General features: G+C 34.8%; 3 protein-coding genes and 1 non-coding gene across 8 annotated transcripts in view; 1 reads left to right on the top strand and 3 right to left on the bottom strand.

Annotated features, from left to right (window-relative positions):
- LOC131172662 (disease resistance protein RUN1-like) overlaps positions 1-24,693 on the bottom strand; it is a 52,962-nt gene that overhangs the window by 12,601 nt on the left and 15,668 nt on the right. Inside the window, exons 2-7 of one of the 5 annotated variants that reach the window (XM_058134112.1) lie at positions 9,163-10,264; positions 8,728-9,042; positions 7,843-8,652; positions 7,228-7,751; positions 7,107-7,144; positions 6,594-6,869 (exon numbers count right to left, since the gene is read on the bottom strand). In XM_058134112.1, the coding sequence (XP_057990095.1) occupies positions 7,117-7,144; positions 7,228-7,751; positions 7,843-8,652; positions 8,728-9,042; positions 9,163-10,264 (2,779 nt within the window). In that variant the 3' untranslated portion in view covers positions 6,594-6,869; positions 7,107-7,116. Of the gene's footprint in view, positions 1-6,593; positions 6,870-7,106; positions 7,145-7,227; positions 7,752-7,842; positions 8,653-8,727; positions 9,043-9,162; positions 10,265-11,735; positions 12,341-24,693 lie in introns of those variants that run through there. The other 4 variants (XM_058134111.1, XM_058134110.1, XM_058134113.1 and 1 more) reach the window with 4 other exon arrangements.
- On the top strand, positions 2,748-4,222 carry LOC110666170 (uncharacterized). Its single transcript, XM_058134141.1, has 3 exons — positions 2,748-3,107; positions 3,240-3,344; positions 3,459-4,222. The coding sequence occupies exons 1-3, from the start codon at positions 2,901-2,903 to the stop codon at positions 3,933-3,935; spliced, it is 789 nt and encodes a 262-aa protein (XP_057990124.1). The 5' UTR covers positions 2,748-2,900; the 3' UTR covers positions 3,936-4,222.
- Positions 13,394-24,693, bottom strand: part of LOC131172692 (disease resistance protein RML1A-like) — a 46,010-nt gene continuing 34,710 nt past the window's right edge. Inside the window, exon 11 of the mRNA XM_058134202.1 lies at positions 13,394-13,561. The gene's annotated coding sequence lies outside the window, so the exon portion shown is untranslated. The remainder of the gene's footprint in view (positions 13,562-24,693) is intronic.
- On the bottom strand, positions 18,627-18,733 carry LOC131173520 (small nucleolar RNA R71). The gene has a single exon (XR_009143836.1). It is a non-coding gene; the product is annotated as a small nucleolar RNA R71 (small nucleolar RNA).

Consider the following 24,693-nt stretch of genomic DNA (forward strand, 5'->3'; position numbering starts at 1 on the left):
CTTAAAAATCTTAGATTCCCAGGATGGTTATGTCTCAACCATGGGTAGGTGTATATACATGCTAAAAATAAAGTTGATTGTGATGAAAAGCCATGATTGTCAGTTCTTTATGCATTGATTACTACCAATAGAATTTATGGAATTGCTTCCAAAAAATGTGTGGCGAGCATTGACCGAATTGAGCAATTTCTTTAGAGAGTTAACTTCAACAACACTTAGAGAAGAAGCCATGTTACTGACTCAATGAAGAGATTCCTATAATATTATGTAAACTTGAGCGTATATTCCTCCAAGTTTCTTTGACTCCATGGAACATCTCGATGCATTTGGCTTATGAAGCATGGATTCTTGGTCTGTGCAATATCGGTGGATGTATCCATTTGAGAGGTAACTAGTTTAATGTATTGTTGTATACTATCATTACATGGAGAAATAAAAACTTTGTTGTGACTAAATAGTAAATGGTGCAGGTACCTTAGGAAGTTAAAAAATAATGTGAAAAATAAAGCCAAAGTGGAAGGTTCCATATGCAATGCATACTTAGTTGAAGAAGCATCGTCATTCTGCGCTCATTATTTTGAACCCCATGTCAACACAAGGCATCGAAAGGTTCCACGCAATGATGATACGATCGAACATATGGATGAACATCCGGGAATCTATCAATTTTCACTCATTACGGTAGGCCACTAGGAAAAGGAAAGGTTAGATATCTCACGGAACAAGAATTTCAAGTAGCACAAATGTACATCTTGTTGAATTGTATAGAAGTAAAACCGTACATTGAGTAAGTTTTTCTAATATTCAATTATTATAATTGTTGCAATGCCATTATTGATTCCAAACATGTAATTAACTATTTTCATTGTGTGCAACATTTTTGTTAATGAGTTACACATGGCCAATCCAAATATCAATGATAAACAAGTTGATGAGAAACTAGAGCGTGAATTTGATAAGTGGTTCAATAAATATGTTCACAATCCCTCCAACAATATATCAAGCCGCTTTTAAAGGATCTATCAAAGGGTCCATTAAGAAGTGTTATGTGCTACAATAGTTATGTAGTTAATGGTTATAAATTTCACACTAAAGGTTATGGTTCGCATAGGGCAACGATGAACAGTGGGGTATGTATCAAGGGGACTAATTACAGTACTAATGAAAGTGACTACTATGGACAATTAATTGAAGTGCTACGATTGGAGTACCCTGGATTACCAATCAAAAGAACTGTATTGTTTAAATGTGATTGGTTTGATCCAACACCAAATGTGGGAACAAAGATTCATCCAAAATATAAACTTGTGGATATTAATCATAAAAGATCCTTCAATAGGTATGAACCATTTGTTCTTGCTATCCAAGCTGCTCAGGTGAATTATTCCATATATCCAAGCTTAAAACGTGACAAGGATGATTGGTGGGCTGTGTTCAAAATCAAAGCGAGATCTGTTATTGATCTTCCTGAGCAAGTGAATGTCACAACCCCCCCTGCACGGGAAGAACCATTTCAAGAAGATGAAATGGAAGTCCCTTTGATTCAAATTGACGATGATGATGATCAACAACAATATTTGAATGATCAAAATGGTGTACTAGTTGAAATTAATGAAGAGGATGTTGAAGATGAAGAAGAGCTTGAATTGGACTCAGAAAGTGATGAGGAATGCGATGATGTATATGATAGTGATACTAATTAGAATTAGGTATTTCTCTTAATGAATTCATATTTCTAAACTTGAAGTATAAACTCTAACTAATTTCATCTGTATTATGTATCATAAGTTGAATGAAGCTAACTAATTAATACAATTATTTATGTAGGATGCGAGGCAACGGTCGCAGGGGAGGTTTGTTGGGTCATTCACAGTCAAGGCAACTTGTGCAGGATGAGCCCAATGATCAACTAGACCAATCTACACAGGGTCAGCCTCAGGTTCCTTCACGATCCACTGGGAGGTCGACACCAGATCCAGAGGGGTCTACTGCTTCAACACAGCATCGAGCTACACCTCCACCTCCACCGCCACCACCTATTACCCCATCTTCTGAGCCTGCAATTGGATCAACCTCTGGTCATGAAGGTCATTCAGTTGGGGCAGCACCAATATCATCGATGGATGGCCTATCACTCACTACATTTGGAAGAAAGAAAAGAATAAAGCTCATTAATGGCACGTAAGTATTTAAAATTAATTAACTTTATCTATGATTTGGTATTACATATCATTGGCAATTGAAGTACCGTGTTTCTACATTTACATAAAATCAATATATTTGCTGTCTTTCTTTTGTACAGGTTACATCCATCTGAGGAATGTGCTAAGAAGATGAAGAATATCTTCAAGGAGAGGATGGACCCGGAGAGGCCTTTGTTGGAACACTATCACGCCTGAAACAAAAGAGTTTTACTGGGATGAATTTCAAGTAATAAAATAAATATTTAAATATAATTAGCTATCAGATAACTAATTTGCATAGTTTATGAAACCTCAAAAAAGAATGTTATGAACAAATATCATTTAAGTGATGAGAATTTGTGAATTAATATAAAAGAACACAATTGAAGTATATTAATGCTTAAATGATCTATATGTACAGCTTGTGTGATATTGAAAATATGTATTGTTGTGAGTTGTTGTAGTTGGGGTGGATGTTATTTATTGTTGAGAATATATGAAGTGTTTTTAACAGGTGCAATTAATACCTAAAAACTAGGCTGGATTGTCCAAAATTACGGGGAAATGCTGTCAATTTTTTTCTAAAATATTATCATACTAATACAACTGTCTTAATTTTTATTTATTTTATACCAGAAATACTTTGATTGGCAAGAGGTGACTCCACTAGTAAAGGAAGCTTGGAGGCGTAAGGCTGCAGAGCGCTATAAGGCCCTAATGTGCAATGTCAGGAAAGGAAAATCCAAGGTCATCGTGCCTAATAGTACAATGCAAAAATGGAAGGAGGCATGGAGTAGCCCAGAGTTTAAAGCCAAGAGCCATCAGTTCACTGCTAACCGTTGTAGTGAGATAGGGGGAGTTGGGGCAGGCATCTCTAGACACACAGGGGGTTCAGTTTCACATGCTACTCACGCAGATAGAATGGTAATGATTTCATATTTACTATAGGATGGTAATGATTTCATATTTATTAGTTTTGTTATTGTCTGTCTACATATTAGTAGCAAATAATCGAACATTATTATAAACATCACTAAAATCATTATATCTTTTCAGGAAGCCCAGCTTGGCCGAAGACCTTTTCCTTATGAACTTTTCCATAAGACCCACACTAGGAAAAGCACCTCTAATATGGTTGATTCACGAGCGCAATCAATTAAGGTAAGTGAACAAGTATTTTATGTCTTTCAATTATATGAAAAAAATGAATAAGTGAGTTTGTTTATTCAATTGCCAAGAAAAATAAATTTAAAATATGTGTATTGACTTATGCAGGATGCATTTTTGGCGCTTAAGGAGCAGTCGTCTCAACCACAAGAGGGGTGCAGTGACCCTCCTATTGTAGATGAGGTCGCACTATATTATCAAGTTGTGGGGGGGGGGGAGAAGAAGAACAGGGTTTATGGCATTGGATCTCAAGCATCAATTTTTTACCCTAGCTCATCACATGGATCATCTCCTACTGCATCCTATTGTGCTCAGTCAGAGGCAATGGAGGAAGAGATTCAACAATTGCATCAGACTGTTGCAACGCTCAAGGATAGTTTGGTTGCAATGGAGGAGAGAGATCGACAACGCGAGTTGATGCTGGAGGAGAGATATAGACAACGTGAGCAGACACTGGAGGAGCGCATGCAACAAATGATGCAAAACATGATGGCACAAATGATGCAGGGTACGCAGTTTACAACCCCAACTCCACATGCGACTCATCAAGATGATGGTAGAGAGGCTGATAGTGGTGATGAGTGATTATCTTGTTGATGACAAGTAGCTTGTTTTTTTGTTATTATGATATTTTATTTTTCCATACAGTATATTATTGTAATAACCCTTCACTGTCATATTTATATATAATATTGACTGATATTTGATATTTGATAGCCTGATATTATAAATATTATGATATTGAGCATTTAAAATTAATATTATATTATATGCTTCAATACAGGAAATAATATATTAAATAAAAAAATAAAAATTTTCTACTAGTAATTTGAAACGGATTAAAAACGAATTTTTCCGTTTCTAATCCAATAACACAAGGATCGGTTTCAGAATTTAGAAACCGATTTGAAACGGAATTTCTGTTTCAAAAAAATTGAAACCAAAATATCAATTTTTAAATTAAAACGGAATTTGAAACCGAATATATGTGGTTTCTAAATTTGAAACGGAATAGTGGTTTGAAAATAGTTTCAGAATTTGAAACGGACGCCATTTTCCGTTTCAAATTTATTTAGAAACTTGCGGATTTAGAACTGAATATTTCGGTTTCAAATCGGTTTCTAAATGTATTTAGAAACCGATTTTCACTGATTTGAAACCGAATATTCGGTTTCAAATCTCCTTTTTTCTTGTAGTGTTAGAACAAAAGAGGGTATCTATTAGGTACATACAAGTGTTGAAAGATATGTATGAAGGAGCAACTACTATTGTGCGCACAGTGTGAGGAGACACAAAAGATTTTCTGATCTCAGTTGGATTACACCAAGGATCAGCTATAAGCCCTTACCTTTTTATATTAGTTTTAGATGAATTGACGAAACATATACAAGAAAGTATCCCTTGGTACATGATGTTTGCGGATGATATAGTTCTGATAGATGAGACTCGAGAAGGAGTCAATAGAAATCTAGAGCTTTGAAGAAGTACTTTAGAGTCAAAGGGCTTCAAGTTAAGTAGAACGAAGACAGAATACATGCATTACAAGTTCAGTGAAGGCCAAACTGGTGATAGGGAAGGAGTTACTTTGGATGGAGTGGTACTGTCCCAAAGTAATTACTTTAAATATTTCGACTCAGTCCTTCAAGTAGATGGGGAATGTGAGGAGGATGTTAGTCATAGGATTCAAGCTGGATGGTTGAAGTGGAGATGTGCCACTGGAGTTTTATGTGATCGCAAGATTCCCAATAAGTTGAAAGGAAAATTTTACTGTACAGCCATACGACCGGCCATCTTATATGGTAGTGAATGTTAGGCACTGAATGAGTCATATGTATCTAAGATAAGAGTTGCAGAGATGAGAATTTTAAGGTGGATGAGTGGCCATACTAAACTAGATAAAGTCTGTAATGAGAGTATTAGAGAAAAGGTAGGAGTAGTGCTAATTGAGGATAAGTTGAGAAAAGAGAGATTGAGGTGGTTTGGTCATGTGAAGCATAGACATACGGAGGCTCAAGTTAGACAAGTAAAGCACATTAGGTTAGAGGATAGAAAGAAAAAAAGGGGTAGACCTAAACTGACTAGGAGGAGAGTAGTACAACATGACCTAGAAGCACTACACATTTATGAGGATTTAACCCAAAATCATTTAGAGTGGAAAAAGCGAATCTATATAGCTGACTCCAAATTTTTGGAATAAAGACTTAGTTGAGTTGAGTTGAGTTAAGTTGCTAGACATTTCTAAGATGGTGACTGATGAATCAATAAAATATATAGATTATTTGATAGAGCTCTTTCTTTGCATCTTCCTATTCAATCTTCTATTTTTTACTCTAGTTTTTCCAGATAATGGATGTCACCATCATAGCATACTAATAACAGGCTCTGTTCACACATAATAATATCACCGTGACTGTGTGACATCAGAATTGCTCTTTAGCACTTCTTTCAAAGTATATTGCATAGCTTTTTACATGTTTTCTGTAATTTTGTACATAAATGACATGTATTTTTTGATATCCATTATTAAAATGCATTTGCTGTAAATTCCTCAGCTCACAATATGCATCCTAGTCATGACTGAAACATTTGAATCCTGCACATTTGATATATACAGTTACATGGAAATATACAAAAGCATGCAGGTAGATAAGCATCTTCAATATGATCTAAGATCTTCAACTATCAAATAATCCTTTCTAGTCCCTCTCAGTGGTCCCTGCCATATTTATAAATGGAATTCAACATTATGAGGAGGCATACCAATGTGGGTCAGATGACTTTCTGTGTTCTTTTGCATAAAAGAACTCAATGAACTTCTGCTGGAACTTTAGTCTATGGATGGGGTAGAGTAACCCAATTGTAGATCCAACAATAAATCAAAAGCGAGCCCAGGAATGAGTCCAAAAACAAGCGGGTTATTTGAGGATTCTTCAAGAATAGTATTGGTAGTTTGTGTTTAATCACAACAAAACTACTGTACAATTGAACCACACAGTCCTGGATTGCCCAAGAAACTGGAGATAGGAAAAATGTCGAACTGGCCTTTATAGGTACTTGTAGATCGTTGTCTGCAACACCGAACCAAGACAGGAAATGTTGTCTTTTAGTTCTTATTTATTCTCTCACTTAGCAAGAGTTTTATTCTCTTTATATAAGACTTTTTTCATTTTGATTGTGGATGCTTTTGATTTTTTAGATGGATTGACTGTGGTGTTTATTCAAAATTTATAATTCAGCACAATATATCTTATGAGCAAAATTTTATTAATAAATGAAATTCAGAAAAAAACATAGTATGGACGTTGCTAGCTAAACCAAATTGATAGGCTTCCCCATTACACCCAACAATGGTATGCTAAGTGAAAAAACATAGAAAGAAAGGTATAAAACACACTAACAAGACAGCACCAACGTCGCATTATAAAAGACAGCAGATAAAGGTGCTGAGAGCTGCAGCAAATTCTGCAGAAAAGTTGCACACAAAAGCCTCCAACGCAGAATCTGCAACAAAGAGGAGACCTACAAGACAAGATCAAGCAGCATAAACAAGAAACTCAACTCTAAAATCACTATAGGACCAGTTGTGATGAGTTCTCCAATCAATAAAAAAGCAGTTTAATTGAAGAACTTTCATAGTACGAACTTGTCAGGATTTCAAAGTTGAATCAAAGTTGCAGTTTTTAGTGGTTAATTTTAAATTGAAGAGATAAATTTTATTATTAAATGTCTAACAGAAGATATTGTTTAATGTCTAACCTTCAAACACCTAATAAGACTCTGCCGTGGTGGTAGTTCTGCAAAAGATTACAAGTACTTTGTAAGAGTAAATAAATTATATTTAAAAAAAGAGTAAATAAATTATGAGAAATTCCTTTACCTGTTGTAAGGTTTTTGGTCTTGTTTCAATCTAAGGGGAGAAGGTTCTTCTTCCTCATCTTCTTGATTTCTGCTTCTCTTTTTATCTCTGCAACCACCATTGTCTTGAACATATATAGGATGTACCCCACATTTAATTATACCCTCGGTATATGGACCCACACATTTAAGTGAGGATGGGTACTTGTCAAGGCAGAACTGAAATGAGGCCCTAACGAAACTGCCTTCCATGTAGAACAATTTATTCCAAAGACACACATGTTTTGATCCTAACCCATGAACCGCCCATGAATAAATGAAATCAAAATTGGAATTTTTACTGTTATGTCCAGATTTATCAATGAATTGGGCTTTGCAAATAAGCCTACCAGGAGAAACATAATGATTTTTGGGATCAAAAACAAGGCATAAAGAAACACCAATCAAGTTTGGCTTATCTAGCGTGAATGAGATTGAAGATCCACTCTGGTTCTTATATCTCATCCTTTGAGGCACTTCATCCCCGGGTATACATAATTCTACAATCTGTACACGAAAATCATTCATTATTTTATGAAAAAATAAAATCCAAACTTATCGTGATGATCCTTGTAACACCTGAGAAAAGGAAGCATACCTCGTCTTTCAACAGATGCGTTTCCAATACATCCTCCATTACTTTCTCCTTTTCCAAATTGATGCAATTACGAAATTCAAGAAAAGTTGCAGTTCCATCTTTGACTTCGTGTTCTGTGAAAAGGAATGAAGTTGATGCAGATTCCAAAGATGTGCAACCCGATGCACGCAACAATTTTAAGCATGGAAGCTCTGGTAATAATTTAAGTCTCTTGCAACCATCTAACGAAAGTATTTCCAACTGAGATAGTTGTTTAATGCTTGCAGGTATACTCTCAAAATTGCTTTCATTTAAATATAAGGATCTCAATGACACTAAACACCCAAGATTCTGGGGAATTTCTAATATACCACAGTAACCTAATTCCATATCCAGTAAACAGGACAAACCTGTCAAAGGAGGCAATGTCAAACCTTCGCAGCCACTACACACTAAGGAAGCCAAATTTTTCAATTGATTGATGGAGGATGGTAATGCTTTTATTCTACTTGAAGATATTTCAAGTTTCTGCAGCAATTCTAAATTCCCTATGTTCTCTGGCAATCCATTGACATTCCGACAACATGAGATATCAAGGAGTGTAAGAGATTTCAGATTGCAGATGCTTCGGGGAATACTATGCAGTTTTGAGCAAACAGATAGATTAAGTTCCTTTAGACATTTTAACTCGCCAATGCTGCTAGGAATCTCAATCAAACTTAAACAACGACTCAAACGTAAAAACTCAAGATTTGGGACGCTAGACAAGTCTGGAACTCTGGTCAGCTCAAAAGAGTGGCTGAGGTCTAAAAGTCTCAGATTTCCAAGATCCTGTAATGAAAATATCAATAAAATAAGCAGTTGCTAATTAACTTCACAAAATGTGGCTAAATTTTATATACTCACAGTAACTCTTGCCTCATCTCCATTCCAAAGTTCTTTGAGGTTGCTACTAGGCATGTGGAGTTCTACAAGATATTTTGTGCAACCCTTCAAAGGCAAATACTTCGAAGGGTATCTATCCCAGTAAAGATATCTTAGCCCTTCTGGTAGAAATTCAAGGCCGCTAGGAAGCAGCACTTGTCCTTGTCCGGAATTAGAAACATTGAAGAATTTGAGGAATCTAAGAGTGTACATCTTCTTGAAGGCTGTGGAACTTAGCACCAAATTATCCTTCGCCTCATACATGTTAAGTAATATGCTTTCAACATTTTGAGTTCCCTAAAAAAATAACAACAAAAGATTATTGTCTGTCACTTAATTCCATATGAGAACTACAGTTCTTACAGAACTCAAATATAAGAAAAATGAAACAAGAAACTGCTCTAATTTAGTCCTCACCATTTCTGTTGACAATACACGACAAATATCATTGTAATTCCATAACCTGATGCTTGCTCCAGGTTGTTTGGATTCCTCATAAGCAATTTCCTTGCCCATTTGTTGCAACAAGTCATGCATACCAACATAATTGGATGATGAAATGGTTATGAGAGATTTATCAATTAGACGACCTATTGTACTTCTTGCAGATAAACCACAAGCATCCAGTATTCCCTCAACACGACCTCTAGGCTCCCCCTTAAAGAAACATGCAATATCAAGAAATATACTTTTTTGATAACGATCTAGATTATCATAACTTATTCTCAGGACTTTTTGAATGTTCAAATCAGGAATTTCTTTCAATTTTTTCAACTCACTTTCCCAATCTTCTATACCCTTACTATACAAATTAGAGCCTAAAACTCTAAGAGCCAACGGATTGCCTTGAGCATATCTTATTGCGATCTCCGATAGCTTCTCATATCCTTCTTTGGGATGATCTTGTTTGAAGGCATATAAGCTAAAGAGATGGAGAGCTTCATGATCAATTAATTCTTTAACCTCATATATATGCTCCTCAAGGCAAACATTTATGAGTGTTTGCCTATCTCTGCTGGTTATAATTATTCTACTTCCCTTATTGTACCAATCACGGTTTCCACCTAAACCCTTTAAAACATATGAATCATCTACATCATCAAAGATGAGGAGTACTTTTTTACTCTGAAGTCTTGTCCTCGTGAAATCCCCTAGACGAGGCGTACCTATATATCCATCTTTCTCTCCTAACAATTGACAGAAGATTTTATCTCGCAAAGCATTTGATGTTTGCTTCGTTATTTCTTCCCTAACATTGGCAACAAAGCAGTGACTCTCAAATTTAGCCTTGATTCGATGAAATACTTCTTCAGCAAGAGTTGTCTTTCCAATACCTCCCATCCCCCAAATTCCTACAACTCGTTTATTATTTATTGATTCAGAAAATAATAATTCTTCCATTTTCTTCACCCGAGATTCAATTCCAACTAAATCATCATTCTCGTAATTACCTTTAAAGATGTGATTTAATTTCTCCAAAACAACATTTACTATTTCCTCAACTAGTTCGGACTCAGACCTGATTATATATGAAAAAAAAATGTTAGTAAGTGATACTTCTAAGTAAATAACATGCAATATATATATATATTTCTATTTAGAAAAATAAGATACTGATATTAAATTTGATATTAACACTGTTTATATTTGAATTTAATCATGATGAAATTTATTTAAAATTATGGTATGTGCTATCTGAACTAATATACACTGATTTTCTATTAAATGTTATATACTTAGATGTATGCAAGAATTTTTTGTATTATATCTAAAAATTAATCTTAGAATTTCAATTTGCAAGCAATCAAATAAAGTATTAAGTTTTTAATTTTAGCTTAACATTATTTTTATTTAATTATATGCCCAATTTTTGCCATATTATTCTTAGAATATGACAAACTGACAATGTGCACCACAAAATGCTGTTTCCTTTTGATTTTGGAATTAGCATTTCATTTTCTCGTTTAATAAGGAAACGTTAATATTTAGCCAAATGGCATATTCTTTAATTTATTGGTTATTGAATTAAAAAAAAAATCTAACATTTGAATTTGTTACTCATTCTATCCAAAATTATTAATTTTAAATGATTAAATTAAATTTTTTTAAATAAAAAATTATTGAACACTCAAATTAAAATTTAATAAATTACAATTTTATCCTCAAGATTTGGCAAAACCTTACAATTTAGTCCTTATATTTTCAAAACTACGCAATTTCATCTTGAAATTTGGTAAAACTTACAATTTATTCCCTTAATTTAAACTTCATTTTATCAAATTTCAAAAACTAAATTGTAATTTTCTCGTTACAATTCGGGGATAAAATTTGAGTGCCAAATAAAATTTCTTTAGTCTTGAAAGGTTTGATTTAATTGTCTAAAATTAAAAAATTTAGATAAAAAAATAAATACAAATATTTAGATTTTTTAAGTCAGTTTGTCATTATATATTGATATTTCTTTCATCTATATATATATATAAAAAGGTTAAAGTATCTATGCATATAATCAAGTATTTATGATACATGAATTAAAATAACACCCTCAATATAAAGGTAAAACACAAATATTCTTAAAAATTCATATATTATATGTTGAGGACACATGTTAAAAACTATGATAAATATGGTGTAATATCATAATCAATCATCTTAACATATGCCAAATAAGGGTAGTCTAGTTAATTTTCTTAGACTTTTAACAATGTAAGAGGTGAGGATGTCTCGAGTTTGATTATTTCATTTATATAAATAAAAAATAATTATAAATTAATAATTAAGTGATTTATTATCAAATTCACCATTATATATATTTAGATTAACTTTTAGCAATTTGTTTACACCCAAAAACAAAAGAAAAAACCGCCATTCATCATGTATCCAATTAGGACTAAAGTTATCTCTAATTTATAATAATAATAATAATAATAATAATAATAATAATAATAATAATAATTAAAATAAAAACGTTAAAAAAATAATAAACTTACTTGATATTCCGTGACTGTGAGTCCCATCCTGCTAAGTTGCTGATTTCTTTCAAAGCATGGCCCCATTCCTCCACCTTTTTTACTTCTTCTCCATGCTGCGCTTGAGAGAATGCCTCTCCAAAATTCCCTCTCAGCTCTTGAATATCAGTTGGATCTACACGATAAAAAACTGGTAGGACTATTTGTCCTAATGTTTTCTTGCATTGAAGTATCTTCACGAGCTCATCTAAGCACCATGGAGACTCTGCATAATTTTCAGAGAATATCACCACTGAGATGTATGATTCTTCAATTGTTTCGAAGAGAGAACTTGATATCTCTTTTCCTTTATCAAGGTTTTCATCCAAGAAGGCTTTGATTTGTTTTCCAAACAAAGCTTTCAAGAGATGGGAGAGAAAATCCTTACGTATATCTTTGCCTCTAAAACTAATGAAAGCATCCCATTTCTTGCACTGATCTGGAGGAGTAGAAGAAGTAGAAGCCATGTCTGGAGGAGTAGAAGAAGTGGAAGGCTGTTGTGCAAGCAGAGTTTGAACAATGTTTCCCGTGAGAACTGAGTTTGAACAAGGTAATTAACAAAACAAATACCAGAGATGTATATTTTTTGCGTGTGGAAAACTGCTTTGACGCAATAAAAAATTTATAGGCATACAGCATGATTGGAAGCACCTTCCCAGAAGGAACATATTATTGTTGGCTTGTTTCAGTAATTACCAAAAGCTATGGCTTGTTTCAGTAATTACCCAAAAAAAAAGGCAACAAAATACTTGAAATACTATGCAATTTCTAGGAAGCTAACTTTGTATTAAAGACAGTTGATGACTTGACTTGTTGGGGGCAAGTCTCTCAATACACCAACTTTTGTCTTTGCAATCGGATCTCAACACGCCAAAACAAGGTCCCTGCCGGCACATGGAGCCATTTTATACAACGATTGTCCATTCTTGATTGAACTTTTTCTTCCGCCTGCATTGCATAGAGTATTCCACCCTATATATTTCAACCGTTTCACATTTATTAGAATATTTTATATTTACTTATTTATTAAATGATAGTGGACAAATTTTGACCCATTCAAATTAAAAAGAAAATTCACCCATATTATTCATTTCATGTTTATTATAAATTAAAATTAAAAATATTAGATTAAATGTAATATTGTGCTATTTCGGTAACTTGACTTGGTTGTTTCTCTTTGGATGATTTCCACTCTTACTTGTATCCAAAGAAAAATGTAATAATGTGCAAAATGTCTCTATTAGCGGAGAGAAAAAAATTTGAAGAACAAGAAAAGGAATAAAGATAAATATAAATAAAAAAAATACTAAAATTTACTTTTAAATGCATATGAAAAATGAATTTTCTATATATCATTATGCATACTCAGAATGCTTCAAATTTAACAAAAATTCTAAGAAACAAAACTAATGGATTAATGATAAGTATTTATTATGCAACGCAGCATATAGAAAATGAATGGACGTAAAAGAAAAGAACTAAGCGGACAAAGCAAAATGAAGAAACGGTGCGGAGAAGCATAAGTAAAACGGTGCGTGCTGGAAAGATCTAAAGCAGAGCAAGAGATGGATTCCCGCGTTTCTCAACAGATCTAACAATCAACAACAGGTTAGTTACAGCTGTAGTTAGTTAGAAACCCTTCCTTGCCTCGAATTCAGCCTTGTTTCATTGTTTCTTTTCACCAAGGATGCGAAAATAAAGGGGAGAAGAAGGCGGACAGCAACTCTCCCTTGCCAACCATGACATCCCCGGCGTCAATCGGACTTCCTCGCCTCTTACTCACTTCCTCCAGCCGTCGATAAGCCCTTCTGTAATCACAATTGTAGTCGACGGACGGTCAACAGAGAGAAGAAATTGAAAGTTTTGAAGCCTGAAGCTGTGAGTTTGTTTGCTACAATCTCTTTAATTCTATATTTGCGGCATTAGATAAGTCTGAAATTCTGATCAAGTCCTTAGAGTGCCTGAGGTCCATCAGTTTCAAATTTCCAAGAGGCTGTAAATTTTATCTAAATCAAAAACTTAATTAATTAGTCTTCAAAAATAAGTATTTCATGATGAAATAAGATTATTTTAAATCAGGAATATTAAATTTATATTTATGATTTTCGTTTAGAAATTCAGTTAAAAGCAAATAATCAAAAAAATTAAGCATTCGAATTAATGAAACTTTTAATATAAGGGCAGCCATATAAAGCTTTAAGAAATAGGTTGGTGGGAATTTTCATGCCCAGATAAAACCGAGAGGTAAACTAAAAGGAATCCTTGGGATCCGCAATTTAATATCTGCTTTAAATTCAAGTTCTGCGTCTAACCAACCGAGCTGCAGACTACTAACTAGTGAGTGAGCAATTGTTTTTAATGCAAAGCCACAATGTCTTGGTTTGCATTATTTGCTTGCTTGTATTGCTTCTCTAGTTCTTGTCCTCTGTGTGTTTGCTAGAACTTCACTTCTCTAGTCCTCGAATTGAATTTCTTTTCAATTTTGTTGCTCACACAGATAGATGGAAAAAATGAAGGAGATAAATGCAACAAAGACTTTAGAATTCATTGCTCATCGAGCAATAAGTGAAATTCAATAAATGAAATTCAATAATAAAATAATCATCAATTTACAAGCTCAAAGCTATACTACCCATAAACCCAATTATACCCAAGAGAACCCATACTACACCAAACTGTTCATAGTAAATACATTAGTTAATCCCTTTTAGTCTCCTCTGAGTATAACCAAATATATTTACTATTACAATACTACACCATAAAGAGTGTCTTCAACTATATAGGCAAAGCCCTCTCACCAATGGACAAAAATCCTTTCCTCTTAAATTCTATATCTTTTTTCTACCATAGGCTCAAGCGTCTTTTCACTACAATGGCCAAAAGCTCCTCATCATTGGGCAGAGCTAAATCCTCAACAATTGGCAAGACTTCTCTTTATAATGGCCAATAGCCTCACTCTATAAGTTGAAAGCCTAATAGCACTTTCCACTCTTCTCCTATTTATAGTATTAATTCGCTCAATCCTAATCTAATTAGAAGTTCCACTTAATTTAGGAATAACATTAAAATAAGAGTTCTGCTTTATATAGGAAATATTCCTTTATCTTATTGAGAAATATTTCTCCCACTTAAATTAGGAAAAGGTCTTTTTAAATCCCACTGGGATTTTGAGTCATAATTCTAACAATCTTTACCTTAACTCAAAATCTATGAACTATTGCATACCTCCAATTCTCGGTTGCTTTCAATCATCACATATTTATGCTTGAGCTTAAACCCTTCAAATTATCAATCTCTTCAATCTTTATCTTGGGTGTAACTTGCTTCTTTTTTCAAAAAACCTTCGCGGCATCAACTTTCTTGTTTTTGCATCAAAAGCTCCACCTTAAATTCAACTCTCCACCGTCACTATTGTTGCATGTGCGACCTTCTACATGTCGCAGTATCTCCACCTTCAATCAAACTTACCAAAATCATTCTCATGGCTCTGATACCAATTGTCTATTATAACACTACACCACAAATTGTGTCTTTAACTATATGGGCAAAAGCCCTCTCATCAATGGATAATAATCCATTTCTCTTGAATTCTATGTCCTTTCTCTACCATAGGCCAAAGCCTCTTTTTATTGCAATGGGCAAAAGCCCCTCATCATTGGGTAGAGCTAAATCTGCAGCAATTGGCAAGACTCCTTTTTACAATGGGCAATAGCCTCACTCTATGAGTTAAAAGCCAAATAATCCTTTCCACCATTCTTCTATTTATAGTATTAATTTCTTCAATCCTAATCTAATTAGGAGTCTCACTCAATTTAGGAATAATACTAAAATAAGAGTTCTACTTTATATAGGAAAAATTTCTCTATACTATTGAGAAATATTAAGGTCTCTCCAAATCCCACTAGGATGTTGAGACTTGAGTCATAATTCTAACAATCTCTACATTGACTCAAAATCCATAAACCATTATATACCTCTAATTCTTGGGTGCTTTCAATTATCACATTCCATGCTTGAGCTTGAATCCTTCAAATTATCAATCTCTCTAATCTTCATCTTGGGTGTAACTTGTTTCTTTCTTCAGAAAATCATCACATCAACTTTCTTGATTTTGCATCAAGAGCTCCACTTTAAATTCAACTCTCCATCATCACTATTGTTGCATGCGCAACTTTCTATATGTCGCAGCCGCTCCACTTTCAACCAAACTCACCAAGATCATTCCCATGGCTCTGATATCAATTGTTGTGCACTACAGAAGCGTGTAAATTGCAAAGAAATAAAGTAAACATACAAAATATCAATATTTATGTGGTTTATCCTCTCAACATAGGGTTACATCCACGGGCATACCATTTTTCACTATCATCAATAAATAATCATCAATTTAGGAGCTCAAAGCTATACTACCCATGAATGTAATTACACCTAAGAGAACCCATACTACATCAAATTGCTCATAATAAATATATTAGTTAGCTCCTCTCAATCTCCTCTATATATGATGCATACATTTTGCATAGTCATTTAGGTCTAATTTCATAGTCATTTTATTTGATTATTAGTCATTTTTAGCTAATTCCATTAGTTAATTAGTTAGTTTTTCATAATTGTCGATTTTAGATTAATTTGTATTTTTTTACTTTGTTTTGTAGGGAAAATGGTGTTTTTGAAGGACTGAAGAGAAATTTTGCCATTGAGGAGTGACTTCTATAGCCAAAGATGTCAAAAACAAGTTTTCAAGCTGAAATATGCATTGACCAAATTGTGCATAACTTGCCGCATAAGCTATGCAGATCTGCATAAGGAGAAAAATCACTGTTCCAATACCTGCCGAAATGTGCATAAGGAGACTGCATAGCTTATGCACATTCACGCCTCCCTTATGCACTCTCACGGAATTGTGCATAACCTATGCACCAAGTCATGCAGTTTCGCATAAGTGAACCAAAACCAGCCGAAAACTGCATAAGGGACTGCATAACTTATGCAGTCCACTTATGCAGTCCCATAAAGAGTTCATTAATGAGCTGGCAGAAGATTCCCTCAGAAAATCCCTCCTAGAACACACTATTTTAGGGCTCCATGTCAGAAAATGTTATATATAGTCCCATTTCCCATTTTAGAAGGGAGAAAAAAAAAAAGGGAGACAAGGAGCAGAAAAAGGAAAGGAAGAGGAGAGGCAGAATTTGAAGAGTCACTTTCACCTTCCACACCATTTTCAACCAAGATTTGCAGATTTCTTTCTTTCCTTACATTTTTCTACATTTCTAGTGTTTAATTTCTTGTTCCTTAGCTTAGATTAAAGCTTTATTTCCATTTAAACTCAATATATCTTGTAAGCATTATGGATAGTGAGTAGTTTTATTTTGATTCTGGAGTAAGGGTTGTAATATTTGAGATATTTTGTGGATTTTGATTGGGTAATCCATATTTTGTGGTCTTAATGAGTTTTATTAATTTCTTGTGTGCTTAATGACATGCTTAGTGTAGGATCCCATTAAGTGATGTTCTTAATCCATGGTTGAGGCACCGAAAGGAGAAGGCCCTGTGATAGATAATCAAGAAATTGGACTTAATTAACTTAGACCTAGAAATAGGCTAAGGATTAAGAGGATTCACAGATTAATTAAAGAACTTAATGGGTCTTAATTAACTCTAAGTCCACGAAAGTAGGATTAGATTGATTAAGGCACTCTTTGTCCCACTCGAAAGGGTATTCAAAGGATTTAAGAATTAATCTCCTTAAAACCCGTAAGTTCTACGAGATTGGATAACCAATTTAAAATCCCAAAATAGCTCGAATATGAAACCCCGAACTCCGGAATCGCCTTTTTATCATTGTTAATTTCCAATCAAATTTAATTGCTTGCCATTTTGAATATTGCCATTTTTGAACTTGCCTATTTTAATTTGATGCAATTTTAGTTTAATTAATTCATTGTTTGATAGATTATTAATTTTGCACATATAGATTTCATACTCAAATACCCATCAATTTGTTACTTTAATTTTAAGAATATTTCAATTTACTCAACTTTTTATATCAAAAATTCAATCATTAACACAACTCCTCGTGGGAACGATATCTTTACTGTATTACTTGTACGACCCGTGCAATTGCGGTTGGGCCACATCAAGTTTTTGGCGCCGTCGCCAGGGAGTTGTTTGTTTAAGATTGAATTCTTGATTATTTTAGTTGTTTTTAGTTTTATTTTTGTTATCTTTTCATTTTGTGTTTGTTTGTTCTTTTTCAGGTACTTTTAACCTTTTATGAGAAGAGCTAGAAGCACAAGTGACACATCCTTATTGTTCAATCCTGAAATTGAGAAATTTTGTAAAGCCAACAAGAAAGAAACCAGAAGAAGAAAATAAGCTTTGAGAGAAACTGAATTAGAAGCAGACATGGCTGATGAAAGAATTAGAATTGGTGTTGGTAATGCTGGAAATGATCGAAAAAATGAAAATGCAGCCCATGGTGAAGAAGTTGTAAATGCTAATTTGCCCAGGGGAAGTATGATGGATCATGCTTTTCCTCGTTTTGATGACCTGAGAGAGAGCATAGCAAGACCAAGAATTGATGCAAATAGCTACAAGATGGATTTTGGAATTCTTCAAATGATTCAAAATTCTCAATTTGGGGGACATCCTTCTGAAAATCCACACACACATCTGAAGAAGTTTGCTATGATTTGTGATATGCAAAAACAACCTGGAGTGTCTGATGATGCAGCAAGATTGAAGCTATTCCCATTCTCTTTGAAAGATAGAGCATTGGATTGGCTTGATTCTTTACCTCACAACTCCATTACAAATTGGGAGCAACTCACTGATGCATTTCTTGCACAATATTTTCCACCTGGAAAAACTCAAGAATTGAGGAATCAAATGACAGCTTTCAGACCAAGAGAAGATGAAACTCTTTATGAATCATGGATGAGATGGAAGGAATTAGAGAGACAATGCCCACATCATGCCATTCCGAAATGGATGATAAACCAGAATTTTTACACAAATGTTACTCCTGCAATCAGAGGAATTATTGATGCTCAAACAGGAGGAGAATTTATTATGAAGCATGAAGATGAAGCTTATGAGCTACTGGAGAAAATTGCAAAGAATACTCATCTTTGGAGTAGTCCAAGAGGACCAGCTCCAACTCAGAGGAGACAAGCTGCTGGAATGTATGATCTTGATCCATTCAACATGATTAATGCAAAGTTTGATGCACTTACTAATGTTTTGGCTAAGAAGATGGAAGATTTGAGCATGTTGGTTAGTTCATCATCATCATCTGGAAGTTCACAACAAGTTGCTTATGCAGAAGGAACTACCAGCTGTGGAGTAGATTATGGAGAACAAGCAGCATATGTTGGTAATTATGGAAACAAGCAAATGGGGAATTCTTATTCTCAAACTTATAATCCAAATTGGAGGAATCATCCCAACTTTTCATGGGGAAATCAGCAAAATCAAGCTCCAAATCAGAATTTTCAACCACAACAGCAATAAGGAATTCCATATCAGCAAAATAGGCAACCATTGCCTAATTTTCAGTAGAAAAATATGAATCCTCCACCAAAACAGCAAGAACAAAGTTCTACCACTGAAGCTTTATTGCAACAGATTCTTGCTAACCAAAACAAGCATGATGAGGAGATGAGAGAGATGAAAGCAAGGCTAGAACAGATGCAAACACATAACAGAATGCTGGAAAATCAGATTGCACAACAAGCATCTTCTTCAAGTACCAAGTCTTTTGGAAAACTTCCAAGTCAACCAGAAAACCCAAGAGAGCAGTGTCAAGCTATTACTTTAAGAAGTGGGAAAGTTGTAAATGATGAGAAGAGTGAAAATAGCGAGAAGAGAGAAAATGAGAAAGAAACTGATGAGAGCAAAAAACAAGAGAGTGCAGAAAAATGTAAAGAGGAAATTGAAGAAAAGGAAGAGAAATATATACCTCCTGAGCCCTACAAGCCACAACTTCCTTTCCCACAAAGATTTCACAAAGCCAAGCTTGATAAGCAATTTGGGAAGTTCTTAGAGGTTTTGAAGAAGCTATACATAAATGTGCCTTTTGTTGATGCTCTTTCACAAATGCCCTCTTATGCAAAATTCTTGAAAGAAATTCTCTCAAACAAGAGGAAACTTGAAGATCATGAAACTGTAGCTTTGACAGAAGAATGTAGTGCTATCCTTCAAAGGAAACTTCCTCCAAAGCTCAAGGATCCAGGGAGTTTTTCAATTCCATGCCATATTGGGGAATCATGTTCTACAAAAGCTTTATGTGATTTAGGGGCTAGTGTTAGCCTCATGCCCCTCTCCATTTATGAGAAGCTCAACATGGGAGATCTAAAACCAACCCACATTTCTCTTCAGTTAGCTGACAGATCAATTAAGTATCCTGAAGGGATTTTGGAGAATGTGCCTCTGAAGGTTGGGAAGTTCTACATACCTATTGACTTTGTCATCTTGGACATGGAGGAGGATTCTAATATTCCAATTATCTTGAGAAGACCCTTTCTAGCTACAGCAGGAGCATTAATTGATGTTAAGGGAGAAAAATTGACTCTTAGAGTTGGTGAAGAGCAATTGGTTTTCAACATTAATAACACTATGAAGAAGCATCATTCTGAAGCTAATACTTGCTTGAGAGTTGATATTATTGATGAGCTGGTTGAAGAACACTTCAGAAAGAAATATCCAGAAGATCCACTTGAAAACTGCTTGGTTCATGGAGAAGGCATAGACTGTGACAACCCTCATGTGGCTGCATATGCTCAACACTTAGAGGGTAGTCCACCATTCATTTCTGCTCCAGTTTTTCAACTCACACAAAAGGAAAAAGTCAAATTTAAGCAACCATCATTCAAGGAAGAAGATGCACCTAAGGTAGAACTTAAGCAACTTCCTTCTCAGCTCAGGTATGAATTTCTTGGCACCAATAACACTTATCCAGTAATTGTAAATGCAAACTTGAGTACCTTAGAGGCTGATAAGTTGTTAAGAGTGTTGAGGCAATTCAGAAAAGTTTTAGGATACACCATAGATGACATTAAGGGAATAAGCCCACACTTTTGCATGCATAGAATCAGTTTGGAAGAAAATTGTAAGCCATCTATTGAACATCAGAGGAGGTTGAACCCAAATATGAAAGAAGTTGTTAAAAAGGAAATTTTGAAGTTGCTTGATGCAGGGATCATATATCCTATCTCAGACAGTACTTGGGTGAGCCCAGTACATGTTGTCCCAAAAAAGGGTGGAATGACAGTGGTCAAAAATGAAAATAATGAATTAATTCCCACCAGAACAGTGACTAGTTGGCGAATGTGCATAGATTACAGAAAATTAAATGTTGCCACTAGAAAAGATCATTTTCCACTTCCCTTCATTGATCAGATGTTAGAAAGATTGGCTAGGCATTCTTATTTTTGCTATTTAGATGGATACTCAGGTTTTTTTCAAATCCCTATCCATTCAAATGATCAAGAGAAAACCACTTTTACCTGCCCATATGGAACCTTTGCTTATAGGAGGATGCCATTTGGGTTGTGTAATGCACCAGCCACTTTTCAAAGGTGCATGATGGCAATCTTCTCAGATTTCATTGAAGACATAATGGAGGTTTTTATGGACGATTTTTCTGTTTATGGATCTTCATTTGACATATGCTTGGCTAACCTTTCTAAAGTTTTGCAGCGATGTGCAGATACTGACCTTGTGTTAAACTGGGAAAAGTGTCACTTCATGGTTCAGGAAGGGATAGTGCTTGGACATTTGGTATCTAACAGAGGAATAGAGGTTGATAAAGCCAAGGTTGAAGTGATAGAGAAGATGGCTTCTCCTACCAATGTCAAGGGAATTCGAAGTCTCCTAGGACATGCCGGGTTCTACAGACGCTTTATCAAGGATTTTTCTAAAATAGCCAAACCTTTGTCTAATTTGTTAAGTAATGACACACCATTTGTATTTGACCAAGAGTGTTTGGATGCCTTTTGCAGGTTGAAGCAAGCTCTTATCACTGCACCAATCATGCAACCACCTGATTGGAGCCTACCTTTTGAAATTATGTGTGATGCTAGCAACTATGCAATTGGAGCTGTTCTTGGTCAAAGAAAGGACAAAAAGGCTTATGCTATTTATTATGCTAGTAGAACACTGGATGAGGCTCAAACAAATTATGCAACAACTGAAAAGGAATTTTTAGCAATTGTCTTTGCATTAGAAAAGTTCAGACCTTACATTATTGACTCAAAAGTGATTATATTTTCAGATCATGCAGCCATCAGGTATTTGCTCTGTAAAAAGGAGGCTAAACCTAGGCTCATTAGGTGGATTCTGATGCTATAAGAGTTTGATTTGGAGATTAGAGATAAGAAGGGAGCTGAAAATGTAGTTGCTGATAATCTTAGTAGGTTGAAATTGGATGGTGAAGAATTGGATGAAATCCTTATTGATGAGTTTTTCTTGGATGAACAACTTTTCTCTCTTGTTGCTAAACTACCTTGGTATGCAGACTTTGTGAATTATCTATCTTGTGGAGTTTTACCTCTAGGAATGACATGGCAACAAAAGAAAAAGTTTTTGCATGAGGTGAAATTTTATAGATGGGATGATCCTTTACTCTTTAGGAGATGCTGTGATGATTTAATAAGGAGATGTATTCCTGATGATGAGACACAGAGTATTATGCATCATTGCCATGCTTCTGATTATGGAGGACATTTTGGAATCTCTAAAACAGCTAGTAAAATTTTGCAAGCTGGTTTCTTTTGGCCAAATCTTTTTAAGGATGTGAGGAAATTTGTGTTGGAATGTGATAAATGCCAAAGGAGTGGAAATTTGTCAAAAAGAGATCAAATGCCCCTAAATGATATTCTTGAAGTGGAATTATTCGATGTTTGGGGAATAGATTTTATGGGGCCATTTCCTCCTTCATTTGGTAATAGATACATCCTAGTTGGAGTTGACTATGTGTCAAAGTGGGTGGAAGCTATTGCAACTTCAACTAATGATGCTAGAGTGGTAGTGAAATTTTTGAAGAAATTTGTTTTGAGCAGATTTGGAGCTCCTAGGGCTATAATTAGTGATGGTGGTTCACATTTTTACAATAAGCAATTTGAGAGCTTAATGAGGAAGTATGGTGTAGTGCACAAGATAGCTACCCCATATCACCCTCAAACTTCAGGACAAGTTAAAATTTCTAACAGAGAACTTAAGCATATTTTGGAGAAAACAGTGAACAATTCTCGGAAAGATTGGTCTATCAAACTAGATGATGCTTTATGGGCATATAGGACTGCTTACAAAACCCCTATAGGAACTACTCCCTTTAGGTTGGTGTATGGTAAGTCTTGCCATTTACCTGTGGAGCTAGAACATAGAGCATATTGGGGCATTCAGACCTTGCATTTTGATCTTAGGCAAGCTGGTGAAAAGAGACTATTGCAACTTAATGAGCTTGAAGAACTGAGGATGGATGCTTATGAAAGTGCCCGTATTTACAAAGAAAGAACCAAAGTCTGGCATGATAAGCATCTTAGAAAAAAGGAATTCAAAGAGGGTGATTTAGTTTTATTGTTCAACTCAAGATTGAAATTGTCCCCTGGAAAACTTAAATCAAGGTGGACTGGTCCATATAGAGTTTCTAAGGTTTTCCCTTATGGAGCAATTGAAATTTGGAGTGAAAAATCTGGGAATTTTAAGGTCAATGGGCATAGATTGAAACATTACATAACTGGAGACCCAATAAAGGGAGCAAGCTGTTATAAGCTCTCTAATCCCTCACCTCTTTTCAGTGAAATTCATGAAAAGTCCAGCTAAGGACTATAAATTAGCCCTCTTGGGAGGCATCCCAAGTCCTTTTATTTTGCTTTTGCTGATTTACTTTCACTTTCATTACTTTTGTTTTTATCTTGAATCTCCTCAAATTCAATTTTTGACATTGTTGAATTTTGTCCCTTGTAGATGTATTTCAATGGAGGAAGGTTGGTGAACTGCTGGGGAGTGATTCTTAACTTGAAAATTTTGTCTTTCAAACTCTCCCAAAAATTGATTGATTTTTGCTGCATAACCTGTGCAGGAGCTACTATCTGGTTTATGCAGAGAAAAAATGACATTCTGCAGCAAAGAGGGTGTCTGCAGTAGATGGCTTATGTTCTTGGTGAGGTTGGGTGTGTAACTTTTAAGTATATGTGCTTTTAATGTTAATATGGTGGTAAGTGAGTCATTTTTGCAGTTATGAGTTTATTTGGGGTGTGAGATTTAAGATGGACATGCTGCATTTTCTTGGCATGACTTGGGGAGTTCATCATTTGTGAATAGATGCAACTTTATGCAGATTTTATTGAGTTTTAATGTGCTAAATGTTGATTTGCAGAATTTGAGTCAAAATGGCATAGGTCACAAATGCCTTTTATGCAGGATCCATCTTCTACAAGCTTGTGTGATGCATTCTTTATGAACTTTGTATATATTGGTGTGTTTTTGGTGAAAATTTCTCATGGTTTATGCTTCATGGAATTATATTTCTTCATTCTAGGGTATTTTTCACACTTGCAAATCATTTTCCATTACAATCTCAATCTTGTTGAATTATGCATAAGCAACTGCATAGCTTATGCACTCTTGCATAACCACAATTCTTGCTATTTTCATCCCTGTTGCAAACTGCATAAGAAGAGTGCATAGCTTATGCAACTCTGCATAGCCTAATTTTGTCAAATTTCATATCTTTCAAAACCTGCATAAGCAGAGTGCATGACTTATGCACATTTGCATAACTTCAAATTCTGCATTTTCTCTCTCTGCCGAAGTCTGCATAAGGAAGGTGCATGACTTATGCACTTCTGCATAACCAGAAACTCCAAAAATCAAAACTTGCCGAGGGGTGCATAGCAGAGTGCATAACTTATGCACTTCTGCATGACCTCACATTCTG

This window comes from Hevea brasiliensis, chromosome 14 (assembly GCF_030052815.1).
Source record: "Hevea brasiliensis isolate MT/VB/25A 57/8 chromosome 14, ASM3005281v1, whole genome shotgun sequence".
Classification (NCBI taxonomy): Eukaryota; Viridiplantae; Streptophyta; class Magnoliopsida; order Malpighiales; family Euphorbiaceae; genus Hevea; species Hevea brasiliensis.